The sequence below is a fragment of the Haliotis rufescens genome, unplaced genomic scaffold (genome assembly GCF_023055435.1).
Source record: "Haliotis rufescens isolate VD_foot unplaced genomic scaffold, xgHalRufe1.0.p SCAF_64, whole genome shotgun sequence".
Lineage (NCBI taxonomy): Eukaryota > Metazoa > Mollusca > Gastropoda > Lepetellida > Haliotidae > Haliotis > Haliotis rufescens.
Window position 1 is genome coordinate 1217987 of NW_025964355.1, and position 21588 is coordinate 1239574.

General features: G+C 41.0%; 1 protein-coding gene and 2 non-coding genes across 4 annotated transcripts in view; all 3 read right to left on the reverse strand.

Annotated features, from left to right (window-relative positions):
* Positions 1-1712: 1712 nt before the first annotated feature.
* The window catches only part of LOC124151713 (disintegrin and metalloproteinase domain-containing protein 9-like), a 122165-nt gene continuing 102289 nt past the window's right edge, over positions 1713-21588 (reverse strand). Inside the window, exons 6-21 of one of the 2 annotated variants that reach the window (XM_046524306.2) lie at positions 17128-17231; positions 16542-16603; positions 15526-15609; positions 15162-15233; positions 14787-14956; positions 14156-14240; positions 13650-13783; positions 13038-13209; positions 11618-11713; positions 10978-11109; positions 10171-10346; positions 8498-8702; positions 7512-7592; positions 6398-6509; positions 4184-4316; positions 1713-3837 (exon numbers count right to left, since the gene is read on the reverse strand). In XM_046524306.2, coding sequence (XP_046380262.2) covers positions 2604-3837; positions 4184-4316; positions 6398-6509; positions 7512-7592; positions 8498-8702; positions 10171-10346; positions 10978-11109; positions 11618-11713; positions 13038-13209; positions 13650-13783; positions 14156-14240; positions 14787-14956; positions 15162-15233; positions 15526-15609; positions 16542-16603; positions 17128-17231 — 3052 coding nt within the window. In that variant the 3' untranslated portion in view covers positions 1713-2603. Of the gene's footprint in view, positions 3838-4177; positions 4317-6397; positions 6510-7511; positions 7593-8497; positions 8703-10170; positions 10347-10977; positions 11110-11617; positions 11714-13037; positions 13210-13649; positions 13784-14155; positions 14241-14786; positions 14957-15161; positions 15234-15525; positions 15610-16541; positions 16604-17127; positions 17232-21588 lie in introns of both variants that reach the window. The other variant, XM_046524305.2, reaches the window with a different exon arrangement.
* LOC124151730 lies at positions 18606-18754 on the reverse strand. The gene has a single exon (XR_006863401.1). It is a non-coding gene; the product is annotated as a U12 minor spliceosomal RNA (small nuclear RNA).
* LOC124151731 lies at positions 20056-20204 on the reverse strand. The gene has a single exon (XR_006863402.1). It is a non-coding gene; the product is annotated as a U12 minor spliceosomal RNA (small nuclear RNA).

A 21588-nucleotide genomic window follows, 5' to 3' on the forward strand; every position in this document is an offset into this window, starting at 1 on the left:
TAAGGCAACGTGAGAAGATGCTGCATATTTTCCCCGAAAACTAAACAATTTTCATTTGGCCTGAACATAAGCTGAACGATTCTATTGAATGCATGGAGGCTCAATGGGGAGGCTATATTGTGACAGAATTAAGATTCTATTGAATGCATGGAGGCTCTATGTGGAGGCTATATTGTGACAGAATCAAGATTCTATTGAAACAATATGGAGGCTCTATGGGAAGGCTATATTGTGACAGAATCATGATTCTATTGAATGCATGGAGGTTCTATGGGGAGGCTATATTGTGACAGAATCATGATTCTATTGAATGCATGGAGGCTCTATGGGGAGGCTATATTGTGACAGAATCATGATTCTATTGAATGCATGGAGGCTCTATGGGGAGGCTATATTGTGACAGAATCATGATTCTATTGAATGCATGGAGGCTCTATGGGGAGGCTATATTGTGACAGAATCATGATGCTGAAGGGTTACCATATTCCAGCAAGGTCCCACCACACTATCAGTTTACATGTATCCACCATGGAACTTGTGGTGATAGAACCCTCTATAAGAGGATCAAACATAATATAATATAAGCAATATCACTCCAGTCTACCCGGTTATACATCAACCCATATACTCCGCTGATTGATATCCATAAGACACAATTTTTATTGTCAAGTCCAGAAAAAAAGTCACTTTTTAATACTTAAATATGAACATAAGTCCATGATGCTCATAATCTAAATTTACATTTAAACCAATAATTACATTAAAATGACACAGAGAGTATAACCACAATCATTTTCTGATGTTTTTTCAATTCTGAAAACATAATATATTTATATCTGTACAAATATTTCTGAGACTGAATATTAATCTATTTTACTTGACAATATATATTTTGTAATATATTTCATAAGTTGTACCCAAAACAGCTTTGCAACCACTTCCAGCTGTTACTCTCCGCCCCAGTAGTGATGACCATTACTCCCTTGCAGACATCACAAGTAGCTCAGATATACTCGCTCAATACACAGGCATCCATCAGCCAAAGCTTTACAGCATAACAAATCAAATCATGTAATTTTCAATGATATCTGCTGGTATGTGTGTGTTTGTAAGCAAGGATTATATCCTACCTAAGTATTATCCCGGGGGAAGTTTTACTCTAGAGTACAGTATAGTATAGGATTAAACACACTGGTATAGGTTTAAATTCACTAGGGGGAATCATCCTGATACTAGAGAATATATCCCCAGGATGAAAAACAGGGTAGGATAATATTCACTCTTACATGCTTACTGTGGAACAGCCATATTTATGTATTGGTGTCTGCACACATCATCTTCCAAGTACATGCTTATGTTCACTGCAGAACAGCCATATTTACATAATGGAGTGAACTAAAAAAGTATTTCAAATCATTTTACTGCCAGTAGTGAGTGAGTGGAGATGGGATCATTTTGCTTACAGCAAATTATTAGCAATACCACAGTGGATGACACCACACGTGGGTAGGGTTTAGAACCTCTACCTTCCAAGTGACGAGTGAACGAATAAGCCACTAGGCTACTCACTGCCAGACCTGTGAAGAACTGGGGTAGAATAGGTCTTCAGCAACCCATACTTGCTGTAAAAGCTGACTATGCTTGTCGTAAGAGGCGACTGACAGGATCGGGTGGTCAGGCTCGCTGACTTGGTTGATGCATGTCATATCCCAATTGCGTGAATTGATGCTCATGATGTCAATCACTGGATTGTCTGGTCCAGAGTCGATTATTTACAGACCGTCATATAGCTGGAATATTGCTGAGTGCGGCATTAAAAAACATACAAACAAACTCACGGCCAGCTGCCCATGGTTAAATGAGGCCAAGAGTCATGTGGCCACAAGTCTGCTGATCAACAACAGGTTGCTCGTTGCTTACATCAAAAGTTAATGTGAGTTGGGCCACAGTGTTCTTTAGTTTGTTTGTTGTTTAATGCTGGACAAAACAATCCAGTGATTGACATCATGAGCATCAGATTCACACAACTGGGATGCGATGACATGCAAAAACCAAGTCAGCGACCCTGACCAACATATCCCGTTAGTCACAAGCATGGGTTGCTGTAGACCAAAACCCTGGATCTTTACAGGTACAGCTAGTGTTCTTTAACTATGTTACTACTCCACAGCATCCTTGCATGACATCAAGAATTATTATGACACCATTAACGGTGGCATTATACATGGAGGAGTGACTGCTTTTCCTTAAGAATGACCCCGTTCAATACCAACCAGCAGATATCATTGAATATTTTCCAAGCAGATTTTACCCTTCATAACAAAACCATGTTGTGTAACAATGTCCACAACGGAAGACTGTATAAATAGATGCTATTGGCCTTGGACATGTCAAAGCATTCTTTCACACAATACTATTGGGGATCTGTTAGGGATTTTTCATTACAAACCTACATATTCTGTACATGTGGCAAATCACCACACCCTAACAGAGCCCCTAAATATGATGAACATGACTGGTTTTGTACAGGACAATGTTTCCACTCCACTAGTCAAAATAATTACATCCTTATAATGGTGAGATCACAGTATATGCAACAGATGTCATACATTAAAACTCCGCACCACTTTGGGGGAAGGCTTCGAGGCAACGGATGGCCTTTCACTTAGGCGTGAATTATTCCGACCTACACTTCCTGTTCTCGAGTCTGATGCACCAAATTTGGCCCTGAGGGCCGACACTGATGAGTGTTCTTTAGTCTCAAGATCACCCTCTGGTGAAGCAAGATTTGTATACATAGGCTTGGCTTTCAAGCCTGAGTTCATGTTGGGTCTAGCACTATCGTTACTCTTGTTCCTATCACTCACAGAATTTTGAGTCCTGTGATCACGCGAGTTTCGATCGCGGTAACCTTGCTCCTTCTTCTTGGGAGGTTCCTTCCTTTGTGATAAATCATGTTTTGGGGAACTATCCCTGTTGTAGGATATATGTTTCTTGGGAAGTGGGTCCTTCTTCTCAGCTACATCCTTTCTCGCCAATGGTTTAGAACTTTTGCTTTTCGTAGAGATGTCATTTTGATACACAGGCCCCTCTGAATCTGATTCTTTGGGGTCAGGTGGTAAAGGTCTTGGTGGAGGGGCAGGAGGTCTCTGTGTCTTCATTGAGGTACTCACAGCAGTTTGACGAGCTAGAGCTCCTTTAGAAGGAGGAATAGAAAGTGGTCGCTCTATTTTTCCATGATCAGGCTGTGTTCGTTTTACACGAGGAGTGGTTCCGTGGCCTGGAATTGGAGGAGGGCTTCTTGACCCTGAAGATCTTGGAATCAACTGACTCTGACCGGGAATTTCATGAAATTCATCCTCAGGGAAAACATCAGAATTCCTGTTAGTGGTACTCATTAAAACAGGACTGGATATTTCTGACCCTCTGAAAGATTCTCTTTTGACGATTCTGGCTCCACCTTCAGGCGGCCCTAATCTGTCGTTTCGTGAGCCAGACCTTTCAGGTTTTGTTGAAGGCCGATCTGGCTTAGCTTTAGCAGCATTCCGATCAGGTTTTTGTGACACTCTGTCAGGTTTGGGCTGCACCTTTGCAGAAGCTGGCACAACAGGATCAGGCTTCATTGGAATTCTCTCCCGTTTTGGTGACATGCTGATAGGCCTAGCTGGTCCCACAAATGCATGTGACTCTCGGTTAGTGCTCCCAGTGAGAACAGGGTCTGATATCTCCACTTGTGTCGGAGCTCTTTTGATATGAACTGACTTGGGGCGCTGATCAGTGATGTTGGCATTGGATCTGACAGGTTGTGGAGGTGGCTTTGGTTTCTTGCCGGGGACCCTACAGAAAAATAAAAACAGCATATTATTCTCAAAATAACTGTTCTTTGGGGTGCAAGTTTGTATTCAGATGTTTTCTATGGTACATAATACTCTCTTAGGGCACTTTCTATTAACATTCAAACATGCATGTGCATCAAGGACACTCTATTCAGGGACACTGAAATGACCCTTTCTATAAATCACATGTATGAAACTTCCCAATACACTGAATAAAAAATTAAGTTAATATTTGATTTTGCAATGAGTCAAAATTCATGAATGTAACTAGTATACCGCCTCTTACAAATTAACATGTGTCAAATACTGGTCAAGTCAGTAGGATAAAAGTCTGTACGAACCCATACTTGAGTTTAGGACCTAGGTGCCACCAAGTCTTGAGTTTGCTTCTGTAGAAGTAGCCAAAGAAGGTGAAGACGCCGACAAGAGGCAGTATGACCAGGAAGAACACTAGCAGGCCCACCAAGAGACTCTTGTTGGCTGCAAGTACAGGGATACCATCACTGGTGGTTAGTGAGAGGGATACCATCACTGGTGGTTAGTGAGAGGGATACCATCACTGGTGGTTAGTGAGAGGGATACCATCACTGGTGGTTAGTGAGAGGGATACCATCACTGGTGTTTAGTGAGAGGGATACCATCACTGGTGGTTAGTGAGAGGGATACCATCACTGGTGGTTAGTGAGAGGGATACCATCACTGGTGGTTAGTGAGAGGAAGAAGGAACTGTGTGTAGTGAGAGGGAGAAGGAACTGTGTGTAGTGAGAGGGAGAAGAAACTGTGTGTAGTGAGAGGGAGAAGGATTTGTGTGTAGTGAGAGGGAGAAGGAACTGTGTGTAGTGAGAGGGAGAAGGATTTGTGTGTAGTGAGAGGGAGAAGGATTTGTGTGTAGTGAGAGGGAGAAGGATTTGTGTGTAGTGAGAGGGAGAAGGAACTGTGTGTAGTGAGAGGGAGAAGGAACTGTGTGTAGTGAGAGGGAGAAGGATTTGTGTGTAGTGAGAGGGAGAAGGATTTGTGTGTTGTGAGAGGGAGAAGGATTTGTGTGTAGTGAGAGGGAGAAGGATTTGTGTGTAGTGAGAGGGAGAAGGATTTGTGTGTAGTGAGAGGGAGAAGGAACTGTGTGTAGTGAGAGGGAGAAGGATTTGTGTGTAGTGAGAGGGAGAAGGATTTGTGTGTAGTGAGAGGGAGAAGGATTTGTGTGTGTGTGTAGTGAGAGGGAGAAGGATTTGTGTGTAGTGAGAGGGAGAAGGATTTGTGTGTAGTGAGAGGGAGAAGGATTTGTGTGTAGTGAGAGGGAGAAGGATTTGTGTGTAGTGAGAGGGAGAAGGATTTGTGTGTAGTGAGAGGGAGAAGGAACTGTGTGTAGTGAGAGGGAGAAGGATTTGTGTGTAGTGAGAGGGAGAAGGATTTGTGTGTAGTGAGAGGGAGAAGGAACTGTGTGTAGTGAGAGGGAGAAGGATTTGTGTGTAGTGAGAGGGAGAAGGAACTGTGTGTAGTGAGAGGGAGAAGGATTTGTGTGTAGTGAGAGGGAGAAGGATTTGTGTGTAGTGAGAGGGAGAAGGAATTGTGTGTAGTGAGAGGGAGAAGGAATTGTGTGTAGTGAGAGGGAGAAGGAATTGTGTGTAGTGAGAGGGAGAAGGATTTGTGTGTAGTGAGAGGGAGAAGGAATTGTGTGTAGTGAGAGGGAGAAGGAATTGTGTGTAGTGAGAGGGAGAAGGAATTGTGTGTAGTGAGAGGGAGAAAGAATTGTGTGTAGTGAGAGGGAGAAGGAACTGTGTGTAGTGAGAGGGAGAAGGAATTGTGTGTAGTGAGAGGGAGAAGGAATTGTGTGTAGTGAGAGGGAGAAGGATTTGTGTGTAGTGAGAGGGAGAAGGAACTGTGTGTAGTGAGAGGGAGAAGGAATTGTGTGTAGTGAGAGGGAGAAGGAATTGTGTGTAGTGAGAGGGAGAAGGAATTGTGTGTAGTGAGAGGGAGAAGGAATTGTGTGTAGTGAGAGGGAGAAGGAACTGTGTGTAGTGAGAGGGAGAAGGATTTGTGTGTAGTGAGAGGGAGAAGGATTTCTGTGTGTGTGTAGTGAGAGGGAGAAGGATTTGTGTGTAGTGAGAGGGAGAAGGATTTGTGTGTAGTGAGAGGGAGAAGGAATTGTGTGTAGTGAGAGGGAGAAGGAATTGTGTGTAGTGAGAGGGAGAAGGAATTGTGTGTAGTGAGAGGGAGAAGGAACTGTGTGTAGTGAGAGGGAGAGGGAATTTTGTGTAGTGAGAGGAAGAAGGAATTGCATGAAGGAATTTTGTATTTCTTTTTGTATTTCATTGATAAAATGACCAATAAAGGGAAACATTGATATCGAGGTAGATAGATATCTCTGAACTATTTTATTTTGACTTTTGGAAAGTTTCTCAATTTTCCTGCCACAGGCACATAGTTTGAACTCTGAAACAAATCCATGACAACCACTATTTCCATGCCACTTTATTGTCAAAAATAAAGTACATCATTTCACCTCTACTGAAGCTGAAACTTTGTTGAGTCAGCAGGGAAATAGGTGAGACAAGCGAACTTACCATATTCATTACTTGACGGCCCACTGTCAACACTGCCACCAAAGCCAGGCCTATTACAGTTGGGAGGGGCAAATCCATTGTTGCAGTGGCAGTTCCCATTTGTGTTGCACACCTACAAACAAAACATCATCAAATTATCTGGATGGCTGCACCGCACAGTGGATGACGCCTTGGTTCATCAGTCTCAAAATTAACACACCATTCTAAAGCTCCAGTGATGTCATCCTACTGTTCTCCACTCAGGTTAAGTCTCAATATCAGTATTATAGATAATATCCCTGGTGTTTAATATTAACAGCGTCCGGTAATATTGTAATATGTGAATGTCCCTCCCTTGAGATTTAACACATTTGAACACAATGCAGACAAACACATGTGCAGAAGGAAATAAAATAAAATGGTAAATGTTTTCAGTGGATCGAACTTGCTACCTTCGTATTTGTACTAGTGAGTGAACCGCTAGGCTAAAGAGGCGCTGAAAAATCCCAACACATATAAGAATACATTTTTCAAGTACATAAACACCGGGAAGAAATATTTTACGCCGCTTCCCCAGGTTCATGAAAAGTGTTTGAAACATAAAATTGTTGATAAATGTTGTTCAGATTTATTTTGTCAGTCAGTAGGTTAGATCAAACACTTCCCCTCTGGTTATTATGGGATTTGAACCCTCATCCTTGGGATAAAACTTCGGGGCTGATGTCCGTTCAGGTTTTAAAACTCAGAAACACCCTTGGACCTGTTTTAGCCTACACATAAAAAAACCAAAAAACTGGGAATCATGCATTAAATTGAAGACGTGATGAATTAAGAGAAGATGTGTGAAGACCAAAAGCATAGTAAATTGTCAACTCTGAAAAGAAGGTTCAAAGGTTTTCTCTGTTTTCATGATAACTTGACAGTATTCTCAATATCAATGATACGTAATAATACAGTGTACTCAGAGTTGCTAGTCCAGTTTTCTGGCTGGATATTTGTGACTTGTTAATGTTCTCAACTACAGCAATAGTAAACAATGACTACCCATGACAGTGACCCCTGGGAGACAAAACCAAAAAAATCAAATAGTGAAAGAAAGACATGTATAAGATCCTGCAGTGTTATCTAGCCTTACCCCCTGTCCATTGCAGCCATTAGCGGGGCACTGTGGGATGTTCATCTTGGCCAGAGGGACACACTTGTGATTCACACAGATCTGTGTCAACGACAAAATGAATGCTTATAACAACAAGTCCTGTTAAAGTATAAAATATTTGTAAATTATAAACTATTTGTCAAGGTAAGTTTCAACTGAGCCAAGTTAGGGTAAGGGCACTTTTTGGCCCAGTAGATATGCTAAATTAAAATCAAAAGTAATAATTATGGCGTGTTTGAAATGGAATCCATGATCAATAATTTCTGGCTGGACTAAGGGACAGTGAACTGACAGCCATGACTTGTAATACTTGAAAAGTTTGTTTGTTGTTTAATGCTGGACCAGACAATCCAGTGATTGAGATCATGAGCATTGATCCACGCAATTGGAATCGATGACATGCATCAACCAAGTCAGTGAGCCTGACCCCCCGATCCTCTTAGTCGCCTTTAACGACAAGCATAGTCACCATTTACGGCAAGCATGGGTTGCTGAAGACCTATTCTACCCTGGAATCTTCACGGGTCTCATGGGTTGCTGAAGACCTATTCTACCCCGGAATCTTCACAGGTCTCATGGGTTGCTGAAGACCTATTCTACCCCGGAATCTTCACGGGTCTCATGGGTTGCTGAGGACCTATTCTACCCTGGAATCTTCACGGGTCTCATGGGTTGCTGAAGACCTATTCTACCCCGGAATCTTCACGGGTCTCATGGGTTGCTGAAGACCTATTCTACCCTGGAATCTTCACGGGTCTCATGGGATGCTGAGGACCTATTCTACCCCGGAATCTTCACGGGTCTCATGGGTTGCTGAAGACCTATTCTACCCCGGAATCTTCACAGGTCTTGTCAGATAGAAAACATGCAGACCTGTTAAACCTTTATCTTTAAACATAAGGAATTACGATTTTTATCCGACATCAAAATCTGGAACTACTCACTCACTCATTTCTAACTCCTACCTTATTAACTTCACACTTGGCTCCGTCTGGAACCATCCCAGGATCAGGCATGTCAAGGCCAACATCCAACATGGCCGACCGGCAGACATATTGTGTATTGCCCCTGGTGAGGAAGCTGGCTCTCATGGTATGAGCCAAGTTGTCCCTCCAGAACATCAGCTTCTCGTTGAGATGCACACAGTGAAGCAGGCCACACATTACGTCTCTGGAACACAGAACCAGGGTTTTACAAAATGCAGAAATAAGCATCCAGTTTGCACAAATGTATAGGATGGATGCAGAAAAAAAGGTATATTGTGTCCTTCAGGACACACAGTAATATTCATTGTACTAATTTCTAGCAAAGAAATATAGAGGTTTTGTAATTAAAATAATTATCAAATATTAGAGTACACTACCCCATTTTATTACTTTACAGGACCCTCATATTTCCTGTTAGGACAATTGAGATAAATTATTGGGTGTCCCCGGTTTTGTAAGTCAAGGTAAAACCCTGCAGAAAACACATCACTTTCACACATCAGGTGATCAACTGAGGATGGAAGGTGCTACATCACATATCTGACCCGTGAAGATCCCGGGGTAGAATGGGTCTTCAGCAACCCATACTTGCTGTAAAAGGCGACTATGCTTGTCGTAAAAGGCGACTAACAGGATCGGGTGGTCAGGCTCGCTGACTTGGTTGATGCATGTCATCGATCCCAATTGCGTGGATCAATGCTCATGATGTCAATCACTGGATTGTCTGGTCCAGACTCGATTATTTACAGACCGCCGTCATATAGCTGAAATATTGCTGAGTGCGGCGTTAAACAACAAACAAACAAACATCACATATCCCAGGCCTATCATGGTAGCAAGCTAAGAATAATCATGTCCACACAGCCATCCACCGGGGAATGTTCAACACAGCAGACTTAGTGCTTCAGTATGGTAGGTCTATGATAAAGTATGAGACACTTGTAGCTCTGAGATCGCTTTGTGGAATGGGTGTCTGGGCTACGATCACTGTGTTGAACTACAGCTATTGTAAGTCCATGATAGAGTCTGGGAGTTGTGACCGTCTTAGGACAAAGATCACTTTGTCTTCCCAGTGGTCAATAACATTTGTTACCACTGCTACTGGGTTAAAATTGGTGAGGTTAAAACTGATACAATATCCATGCTAAACATATTTCACAACCAGAGGTTGAAACAGCACAAGCTGGGCAAGGAATTGTTTGGATGATAACTATACAACACTGTTGTGATGTTTCCTTGCAGATGCAGTTTCGGAGCACACATTTTGTCAAGCCTGCATGACAAATATTGATATGCTTAGCTAAAGTGCTTGCATCATTACTGAAACATCACAACAGTGTAAATATAGATGTTGTCCTACTTGCTTGTTATCAATTCAGAAGATATGCTGCTCTGTTATCAAATTATTGATAATTCTTCCCTCAATGCACACAAGTTCTTGCAAATAATCAAATCTGGACAAGACAATCCAATGATTGACATCATGAGCATCGAACTGCAAAACATTGACATGAATGAACCAAGAAAGCGAGCCTGACCACCCGATACCGTTAGTTGCCTTTTACAACAAGCATGGCTAACAAGTATCATGTTAACTTGAAGATGGAATAGAATGCCACAAATATATGTTTCTAACGAAAAGGGCTCCTCACTCTCTGCGGCAAGTGCTGTAGGTGTCCTTAGTCCAGTTGTAGCCACAGTTGCCATCCTGGTCACCGCGCATGTTGAGCTGCTGGAAGCAGATGGGGTCTGACGCCCTGCCCGTGTCGCCCCACAGCAGTTTACACTGGTCGCTGTGGGTGCTGCACTTACCCTTGTAACAGTAGGACTGGAAACAGAAACAAATCCTTGAAATATACTACTCAAAAACTTAAGGGCCATCCAATTCATTCATATTATTATAATTAATCTGTCATGCCAAGGATCACTTGACGAATACAACGATAAAGCACTACATGACAGATTAAGAAGTAATAGAGGACGACTGAGTACTTTATCGTGTCATAAAGGTACAGTAGCAACACCCAAGGGTGAAGCCAAGCTCTACAGTTCTCTTAGTTCCTTCTTATCCCAATAATGTACTGTTACTCATCTTCAGCTTCTCTCAGAGCACAGCTCAATACTCTAGCAAGGAAAAGCCTATCTGTGTATATGGTGAACAGTTTGCAAACCAACTACGTCTATGCAGTACATGCAGTTTGAGCTGCACTGTTGTATGAAGTGTACTGGTTGGAGTACGTACATCATCAGGATATAACTCAAGTGACCCAAATGATGAACACCCATTGGATCAGAGCCTTCAGCTGCATGTGTTCTATAGCTATGATAAAGCATTTAGTCCTGGCTTCTTCAAAATGTGTACCACCTGACTCATGGCACAACTTGGTGCTACATATTGTACTGTCTTGAACACATTGTGACGCAACAACCTGACACACACGAGTAGTTCATCAAGTTACCTGTCCATTTTTGCAGGAGAGCCCGTTCTGCAGGAAGACATCAGCAGGGCAGTACTCTGCTGTTCCGTCACAAAACTCGGGGAGGTCACATTCACCGATTGGTTCCCTGCACAGTGTGGACTTTTCCTTTGGCTGGAATGAAACATTGTAAAGTAATAAACACAGAAACATTTAATAATGTTCTCAAAACCACAGTTTAACTATCATTTAAGTCACATGTAAAAACACTGAAACACTTCAAAGTGATTATGAGAGTCAATTCCTGTACACTGTATTCTACAACCAGATTATCTCACTGATTTGTAACTCTCTGAATGCTGAGGTTTGCATTCTGGATTCATATACTACTCAAAAGAAGTTAAGGATCACCTGATTCTTTCATATTACAATAGTTAATCTCTCATGCCATGACAGATTAACATTACCAATATGAAAGAATCGGGTGATCCTCAACTTCTTTTGAGTAGTATATATTTCCTTCTAAAAAGTAATATGATAAATAATTACTCTTGTCTGCTTACATACAATAGTTGTGTTTGTGTTACATTACTATAGCAGTTACCAGTCTCATGTCCCGTTACTCTTCAGAGAGTCATGTCAGTCGACCAACAGCGAAGCCAACATGAAACCCTTAATTTACCTTGCAAGTGGAGAGGTCGCAGCATCGCCCTGTGGCACACTTGGCCTGGTGGTACATCTTACACGACGAGGAGTTGCAGCATCGGTTGTGACAGTCCTGACAACGAAGACAACAACATCAGTCACATCATACAGTCCAGAACACTGGACACTGGCTTCCTTCAACTGAGGTCTTTCAAACACCTGTACAATTGTTTGCCATTTCTAATAGCGCAGCACCCCAGCAATGTCTATGTTTCACAGATGGCACTACAGTATACTACGCTTATAACGAACTGACTGATATAACGAACTTGTTTTTAAGTCCCGGCCATCTGTTGTATATATGCTGTATATATGCTTATAACGAACACGCTTATAACGAACTGACTGATATAACGAACTTATTTTTAAGTCCCGGCCATCTGTTGTATATATGCTGTATATATGCTTATAACAAACACGCTTATAACGAACACGCTTACAACGAACACGCTTACAACGAACACGCTTATAACGAACACGCTTATAACGAACACGCTTACAACGAACTGACTAATATAACGAACTTATTTTTTAGTCCCGGCCATTTGTTGTATATATGCTGTATATATGCTTATAACGAACTACGGTTATAACAAACTAAAATAAGTGGTCCCTTTGAGTTCGTTATAACCGTAGTTTACTGTACAATAAAGGTTGTGACAGTCTATGTAATCCAGTACTAGAGTGAAATAATACCTATAGGGGCATAGATATAGGTGAAAATATTTTAAATAATTAGCACTGAGCATCATAATGTTTACTTCATGCTGATTGTCTGGTAAATTCCAGTAGCTCTATTGTTGTCACTGTTTGCAAAGAGGCCCACACCAACATGAAGTCATAGGAACAAATAATTGAAGATGATATCGTAAACTGTTCACAGATTGACTTGAGTTCTGCCAACCCACATTTTCTTCATTTTTAAAAAAAAAATAATCAACTCCCAACTCAGAATTACAGATTATCTGCCCTCATGAATTTATGTTGAAAGATCCTCGACAAGGCTCATAACTCGGAACTTGGAACAGATAATCTGTAATTTCTTGTTGCTCGTAGTTATCTCCAATTAGTTCAGAGTGACCCTGCACTGACCATTGTGGTAACATGAACCAGGAACCATGTTGTACAGATATTACCTACTGTGCATGCCTATGGGCAGTATATCTAATACATCAACAGTCAGATGCATTAGCAGTGTAGGAAACTCCAGCACATTGCTCCAACTCCACAGGGCTGGCACCTCAAGAAAGTTACCAATTCCAGACATGCATAATACATTTGTATTCACAATCTGAAAAAATACCTCACTTTATGGGGCATGAGTGGGTTTAACCTAAGTCTACCTAAGGCACTGCTACCATAGTTCTACCGTAGTAATGCGGAATTTATCAAACTACCTGAGGTAGTCCACAGTCACACTCTTCCCCATCTTCGACGAAGCCATTGCCACACACAGGTCCCTCAAAGATCTGGGACGGCTTGTTACGCAGGCAGTAGTCCATGCCGAGCTCAAACGCCTCCTGGAGAGCCGTCTTGGAACAGGCGGACCAGTCTGTAGGGCTGGTTTGACTGCAAAATAAGCCAACAGTTTCTTGTGAGGCTCACTAGATTTTCACAGGTTCTCGAATCTCTGCAACCAATGCAACAAATCTGGATACTTTGTTACACACTGGCACATAAATGGTAAATAAAATGTCCTGTTTTTAGAGGATGGAAAAAATAAAACTTCACTGTTCAAAGAGATGGCACAAGATGCAGGATTGGGTTGTATGAGACGATGTAGTTCTGGAATACTCAAGAATGTAAGGAGTTAACAAGAGTTATCAGAAGATGACAATTCTCCCAAACCCCAACAACAGTTGTGCTCCAGAAACGAAACAGATGGACGGACAGAGAGACAGACAGACCAGTTGATATAATATGCCAGCAGGACGAAAAACAGAACAATTTTTTCCCATTTGGAAGGTGGGTATCTCCAATATTCTACTCATCCTCCTAATTCCACCTACCCACTGGTGGCCGCCATGATGCACTTGTCTTTGGGGCAGTAGCATGTGGAATCATTGTCATGCTCCATACCAAAGTTGTGGCCCATCTCATGAGCTACCGTTGTCGCCACCAGCGTCACCAAGCCATCATAATCCTGCAACACACATCAACAGACATTCAGGTGAGATAAATGGGGTTTGTCACAGTTATAGCTTTAGACACAGTATACTGACACAAAGCTGAGCAGTCCTTGATATTATCCCCTTATTCCGAGCACCAGGTAGAGGAACAAGTACAATGTTTCATCCTACAAATTTCCCAGAAACGGCTGGCTTCAGTCCCAGTGTCTGCATGTTGGAATAGTTAACATACTATCAGCACTCACCTGTAAATGCTCATTCAAAAACCATTACTTGTACACAAGAAATTCTCCAACTTTGACATTAGCCATGCAAGGATTATTTTACTAGTTTTACCACTCAATCTGAGGGTATTAGTACCACAAAGTGTACAAGTTTCTCCTCACCATGTTGACTCCCCCCGAGAACTGATAGGTACAGATAGGGCCTTTAATGGCTTTGCCAACAACTCCGTGGTCAAAGAAGATTCCCCTGAAACAAACACACAATCTGCTAAAACCTAAACAAAAATATATCCCAAATAGCAAAAGACGTTGCAAACACACAATCTGCTAAAACCTAAACAAAAATATATCCCAAATAGCAAAAGACGTTGCAAACACACAATCTGCCAAAACCTAAACAAAAATATATCCCAAATAGCAAAAGACGTTGCAAACACACAATCTGCCAAAACCTAAACAAAAATATATCCCAAATAGCAAAAGACGTTGCAAACACACAATCTGCTAAAACCTAAACAAAAATATATCCCAAATAGCAAAAGACGTTGTTCAAAGTGAACAGTTTGTTACCATAATGTGCACCATGTCTGAATACTGAGGTCCCACTGTATGTGGTTAGACATGGTTACTGGCACATGTCTTATTCTTTATATTTTTAGTTACAATCTTCAGGAAATGTTTCTCCAAAAATTATGCAGGAGATTTTTCACAAGTTTATCTGTTGAGGGAATTTTGCATTAGGGCTTTAGAAGAAAATTGATAACAACGAAATTGTTTCAAGTTTGATACTTACGTAATAAGCTGTGCATTGTCGTTCCTGTGATACGGGTTTATCCTTTCTCGACGGTATCTGAGGAAGTTTTCCATCGTTGCATCAGCACTGGTTGTCACGGTGATCTGGTCCCCTCCTTCCCAAACCTCCACCCCTACCAGAGCTACATAGATGTTGAGCGGACGGTACAGCTGAAGGGAGACAACTCATGTGTTAAAGGGAGATAAAACAATTACCTACAATTTATTCTTGCAATCAAAGACCCCTATTTGGGCTGTTGAACATATGTTGTTGCCACACAACAAAAAATGCTGAATTCAAAAATTGTGTTACACTGTAAATGTGAAAAAGGAATTATTTTCTTGCTTGAAATGTATCATCTGTTAAGCTTCTCACCCTGCTGACTATATTTGTGATGTCTTGAGATCTCCGGATGACCGACGTGGCATTTCCCCCATTTCTTTCATACTGTCAACCAGAAAAATGAAAATCATGCAAAGAACACTAAAAAAAAGACGACAAACTTCTCTAAATATCATTACAATATCAATACATACTGCACTTTCAATTTTTGGCCTACCTTTAGAATACAGTACATCATTCAAAAATATAAGATTAGCAACTGTTAACTTATTACTCCAAAATCACCAAGATCTCTTCCTTACACACTAAAATACTAAACACAAGTACAGATAAGGGTAAACATCCTGGAGACTTTCAAAGGAATATTGACATTATCTTCTGTCAGTCATGAACTCACCGTCCTATAATCATTCACAAGGTACAGCTCCACATAACGAGTGTTTTGATTGCTGTCATAGGGGCCGTGGATGTCTCGTTTTTTCTGTGATAAGAGAAATTGAAGAAATGAATAAGACTGAATCCTGTTTCGCAAAGCAATCTTAGAGCTAAGATTTAAGTCAATGGGATTAATGATCTCTTAACGTGGATTCACTCACGCAACATAAGTTTGCAAACACAGTTTCAAAAACTTCCAAAAGTTTGTCAATTTGTGTTTTCACGCGACAAGTATGTTTTGCTGTAACTTAGATCCTCTTCACTTCCCCCAAATCCCAACGCCATTTGTAGTAGGCATAAGCAAAAGTCATTTGATATCAACACAGTATCTGATTGGCTGTAAGCCACCAGTGTTTGTTTGACAACCATATTCACATGTCAAAACAGAGTTTGAATCCACTAAAATGTTGCCCACAATATTGATGAGAATAGAAACTGATTCTACTTCTAATCAACACTTTGACACATTTCACAAACTTGTTTGTAAACTGTTTTCGCAATGTTCACCCAAACAAAATGTGATGCCACCTTTAGAGCCACGATCGCTTTGTTGACTGAAATCTTGATCATTATTATTTTGAAACAGTAGAGGATAAACACAATAGAATAGAAATACACTGCAGGAGAAGATATGAAACAAGTCTTAAGTTATGTGTATGTGTGTAGTGATTTACACCATTTATATCACTATTCCAGTACATCACGGCAGGGAACACATCAGTGGGATGGACTTCACACATTCATCCATGATGGCAGCAAACCACAGCCTTTGCTGTGTTGGGCTTATATGTCATACCTTTAACTGTCCCTTTAACTTGTCGTTTCATATGACAAGCATGACGTACCTTGTACCTATTCTGAACTCGAATCCCCACCGAAATAGTCTAACAAAGATGCATGTTGTCTAGACCGTGTCTAGCCTGTACATGGTGTTGTACATCTTTCCTCTTTCCCCAATAGAAATAAAAAATGTCTTACCCTGCTATGGACATTTCTATTTGTTCTTGATGAATGAAAATCTGCTTTATGGCCATCTGTTCCTGGAATATATGATTGAACAAACATGTGAATCATTGGACCGACATGTGAATCATTGAACAGACATGTGAATCATTGAACATACATGTGAATCAATGGACAGACATGTGAATCATTGGACCGATATATGAATCATTGAACAGACATGTGAATCAATTAACATACATGTGAATCAATGGACAGACATGTGAATAATTGAACAGACATGTCAATCATTGGACAGACATGTGAACTAATAATCACCGAGCAGACATGTGAATCCTTAAACAGACACGTGGTTCGCTGGACAGACAGTAATTGAAATGACACAGAACATGTAATCTGTGATCAGTGCTATAATCAAACTGGTTGTGTTCTGCATGGGTACCTCGGAGGAACATTTTAAGTGGGCATGCCTCATAATCTTCAACTCAGGCAGATCATTTTGTGAACAATATTTAAAAAAAAATGATAGGTCATTCTTGATCCATGTTCTTTATAGCAGTCATAGTGACACAAGAGCAGCAATAACTGATGTCCTTCTTACCACACTTGAGGTCTCGCCGCCTCCGGTCTGAGTCTCGGAATAACCTATGATGCCCATGACCGGGGTCTATATGGTAACTCTCCTTATCGGTGGAGATGAAGCCTCTGAAAGAAAGAGATTCCTTGATGACAACTATGTTTCACATTTTCATCTCAGGATATTATTGGTCCTTAAAATTCATGCTAGAAAATTTTAACACAAAACGCACCCAAAACAAGTGCCCAAGTTACCTGTCCCAGCGCTAGTACCCGGATCTTACTCAGAACCACCCAACACAAGTACCCAAGTTACCTGTCCCAGCGCTAGTACCCGGGTCTTACTCAGAACCACCCAACACAAGTACCCAAGTTCCCCGTCCCAGCCCTAATACCCAAGTCTTACTCAGAACCACCCAACACAAGTACCCAAGTTCCCCGTCCCAGCGCTAGTGCCCGGGTCTTACTCAGAACCCACCCAACACAAGTACCCAAGTTCCCCGTCCCAGCGCTAGTACCCGGGTCTTACTCAGAACCCACCCAACACAAGTACCCAAGTTCCCCGTCCCAGCGCTAGTACCCGGGTCTTACTCAGAACCCACCCAACACAAGTACCCAAGTTCCCCGTCCCAGCGCTAGTACCCGGGTCTTACTCAGAACCACCCAACACAAGTACCCAAGTTACCTGTCCCAGCGCTAGTACCCGGGTCTTACTCAGAACCACCCAACACAAGTACCCAAGTTACCTGTCCCAGCGCTAGTACCCGGGTCTTACTCAGAACCCACCCAACACAAGTACCCAAGTTACCTGTCCCAGCGCTAGTACCCGGGTCTTACTCAGAACCACCCAACACAAGTACCCAAGTTCCCCGTCCCAGCGCTAGTACCCGGGTCTTACTCAGAACCCACCCAACACAAGTACCCAAGTTATTATCCTCATTATTATCCTGGTTGTCCCACTTTTGTTAATTATTCTCAATATCTCATACCCGGTATATATTAAGAATTTGAATATTTGAATTAAAAATGTTTAAAACAGTTTGAAGGAGAAAAACAACAAGTCTGTTAACAACAGGCATTTTAAAGATAATATCCTGAAAAATCATAAACCATTTCCCTACAATCAAACATGCTTATGTAAACAGAAATTATTTACTTTCAGCATCTTGGAATATTGACCTACAGACTATCACCACTGACTGTTACATGGCTCAAAGTGAGCATGTCATCGTTTCCATTATAATATTTGAAGGGCAGATCACATCACAACCTATTCTAACCTGGAATACCCACTGATCATACAAATATCAACCTGAATTAGAGAGAACCACTTCAGTTGCAAGAAAGAAATGATATTTTTTGCTTCTATATTCACAAGTATAGCAAAACTTTGTTATAAGATTTAAGCACTACAAACTACAAATAGTTAAACTTTATGGTTTTAGAAAATGAATGGAATTAATAAATTTGCAACTAAGTCTGATATTGATTTTCAATGTTAGGAGGGCAGATCACATCAACCCAGGCATCCCACAAAGTAGGTAGGTCACCTGGGGGCGACCTGTGCCCCATCACAAATTCCTCTAGGACACGGCCCAGGAGCCTGGCATCACCCAAGCTCGTTATTTTCCTTACTCATTAGTTTAAGGCACAACTTTGAAACCAATTAAACGAAGGTGTATAGTTAATGTTGTGCAACTTCGACTACAGCTTACCCAATTACCATCTTCCACAAACAATCATCATAAAATATTTCACCAATATATCTGTTTTTACAAAGTGGACCTATTTGACATCTGTACTGTTCAATTTACATTGTGAATTAAACAACTTCATTCCAAGTTAAGAACCAGAATAATTCTTTTCATCAAGAATGCCATTACATTAACATCAATTATTAAACGGATCTAAATTTTGTGGTATGTGAGCAATAAATAAGCATGATGTTGATGACTTTTTTTATTTGTTGTTAACCTCTCACCCAGCAATATTCCAGCTATATCACAGTGGACCGTAAATAATCATGTCTGGACCAGACATTCCAGTGATTGACATCATGAGTAACAATCCCCATTGTCAGGATACAATGACACTTCAACACCCTATCCAAAGTCACCTCTGTGATCAGCATAGGTTGGTGGGGACCTATTCTAACCCATCTTCCCGAGGCAAGAGAGTTAACTGACTATAAAAGTCCAGTTTCCACCGTTGCCGAACTAGGCTGGTATTATGGAGTTACATTTTGGCTGGACTAACGAGTCTATGCATAGTCCAATCAAAATCCCGCAACAAAGTTGAAATCCGGTTCGTCAACTGTCGTGCAGATATCGGTCGATTGCAGGATTTGCAAAGCATGTGCACCGCCAACCCGTTGTCAACAGATACTTTCTTAATCTGTTCATGTTTCTAATCAAGGTGTTCACGTGATTTGATGCACTTCGCGATGTAAGACTGGTATTATCACAATATAGATCTTGATTATCGATCATATCGTCTTGACTGGGCGCCGCCATTTTCTTTGAAAAAAATGCAAGTGATACGAGAGGCTGAATCTGATTGGTCCATAGGAGAGGCTTAGAAGGGACATAACTGGTAATAGCCACTGGTGGCGATACGATCGAGCCCAGGAATTCCAGCCTAGTTCGGCAAGGGTGGAAACTGGACTTTTATAGTCAGTTAACTCTCTAGCCTCGGGAAGATGATTCTAACCTGGAATCCTCACTAATAATACAAATATCATTTTGAACTAAGACAGAACTATGTCTACGTCAAGAAATAAATGATATTGTCGGCTTCTATAGACCAGTAAAACTGTAATTTAAAATGTAAGCCCTTCTAATCAATACAAATGAGTTAGAATTTATTCAATTATGAATTTTAAAGTGCTAGTTAAACAATATACCAGTGATTAATAAATTAGCAACTAAGTCTGGTATTTATTTTCAATGTTAGGAGGGCAGATCACATCAACCCAGGCATCCCACAAAGTAGGTAGGTCACCTGGGGGCGACCTGTGCCCCATCACAAATTCCTCTAGGACACGGCCCAGGAGCCTGGCATCACCCAAGCTCGTTATTTTCCTTACTCATTAGTTTAAGGCACGATTCGATGGTTCCATCACACTCCTCCACCTTAAATCACTGCCATTTTCAGTTATAGTGAACATAATTTACATACAAAATATATAAGTTGTGATGATTAATTCCAATTAAGCAAATAATAAGAACTAGATCCCAAATATGCTTCCAAATGGTTTGATTACAAATGTGATCTATTGGTCAATATTTAGTCTCTTCTAAAATGAGAATAATTTGATCAAATAACATTGAAATTAGGTGATGGAGGGCAGGGGAAATAACTCCTTCTATCATGTCAGTGACACTGGTTTAAAGTCCGATGCTCACTGAATGGATCATGGCTTATGTAAAGTTCATGAATGAAAGGCCCCAAGAATAAGATAATCAATTCAAGAAGAAACATAGTACATTCTGTTCAATAAGATACAAATATAACAAAACTCAGAAACATTACTTGAAAGCAAATAGTAGCACAACTGGTCACACTGAAGAATCAAGGGAGGTAACTCTTTCAGCCTTATTGTCCCTATTACGGACAGTTGTGAGGAGATGACAGCTTTGGTAAGTTGGGTACTGTTATTCACAATCTAGTACATCATATGAAAATGATATCACTCCAGATTAACAGCAAACACGTATTCAAAGTCAATATGTTTACAATGATGTGTTGGTAAGTATTTGATAGGGAGTTTAAAGTCTACGTCTACTGTTCAAATGCTGTTTGATCAATACAGTAGTGTTCATTCATTCATTCAGCTAACTGTATAACATTGAGCAGTTCTATCAAGGAAATGTTGTGAACACAATCAACTTTTCAAATTCCGACCCTATTTCCAACCATTATTCCCTAACAACTAATCAACATGATCGATCAGGGGATAGGCAGGACGTAGTGTTAAACCATCACACAGTCATTCAGTGTCTCACAGGGCCCAGCTTTATCAACTTACTTCATGACTTTCCTAAGTGTTTCAGCACAACTGACTTTCACAAGATGCTAAACATCTACAACCTAGATTCCTCTGGACTTCAGAACACATACTCACACATACACATACACAGTTTGTTTGTTTTTGTTGTTTAACACCGCTGAGCAATATTCCAGCTATATGACGGCGGTCTGTAAATAATAGAGGCTGGACCAGACAATCCAGTGATTGATATCATGAGCATCGATCCACGCAATTGGGATGCGATGACATGCATCAACCAAGTCAGCGAGCCTGACCAACCGATCCTGTTAGTCGCCTTTTACGACAAACATAGTTGTCTTTTACAGCAAGCATTGGTTGCTGAAGACCTATTCTACCCTGGATGCATGGCTTGCTGAGACAGTCAGAAAATAAAAATAGTATGTATGAATTTGTATTTATTTGACTGGCTTTCATATCATTGATGGATCAGAAAAA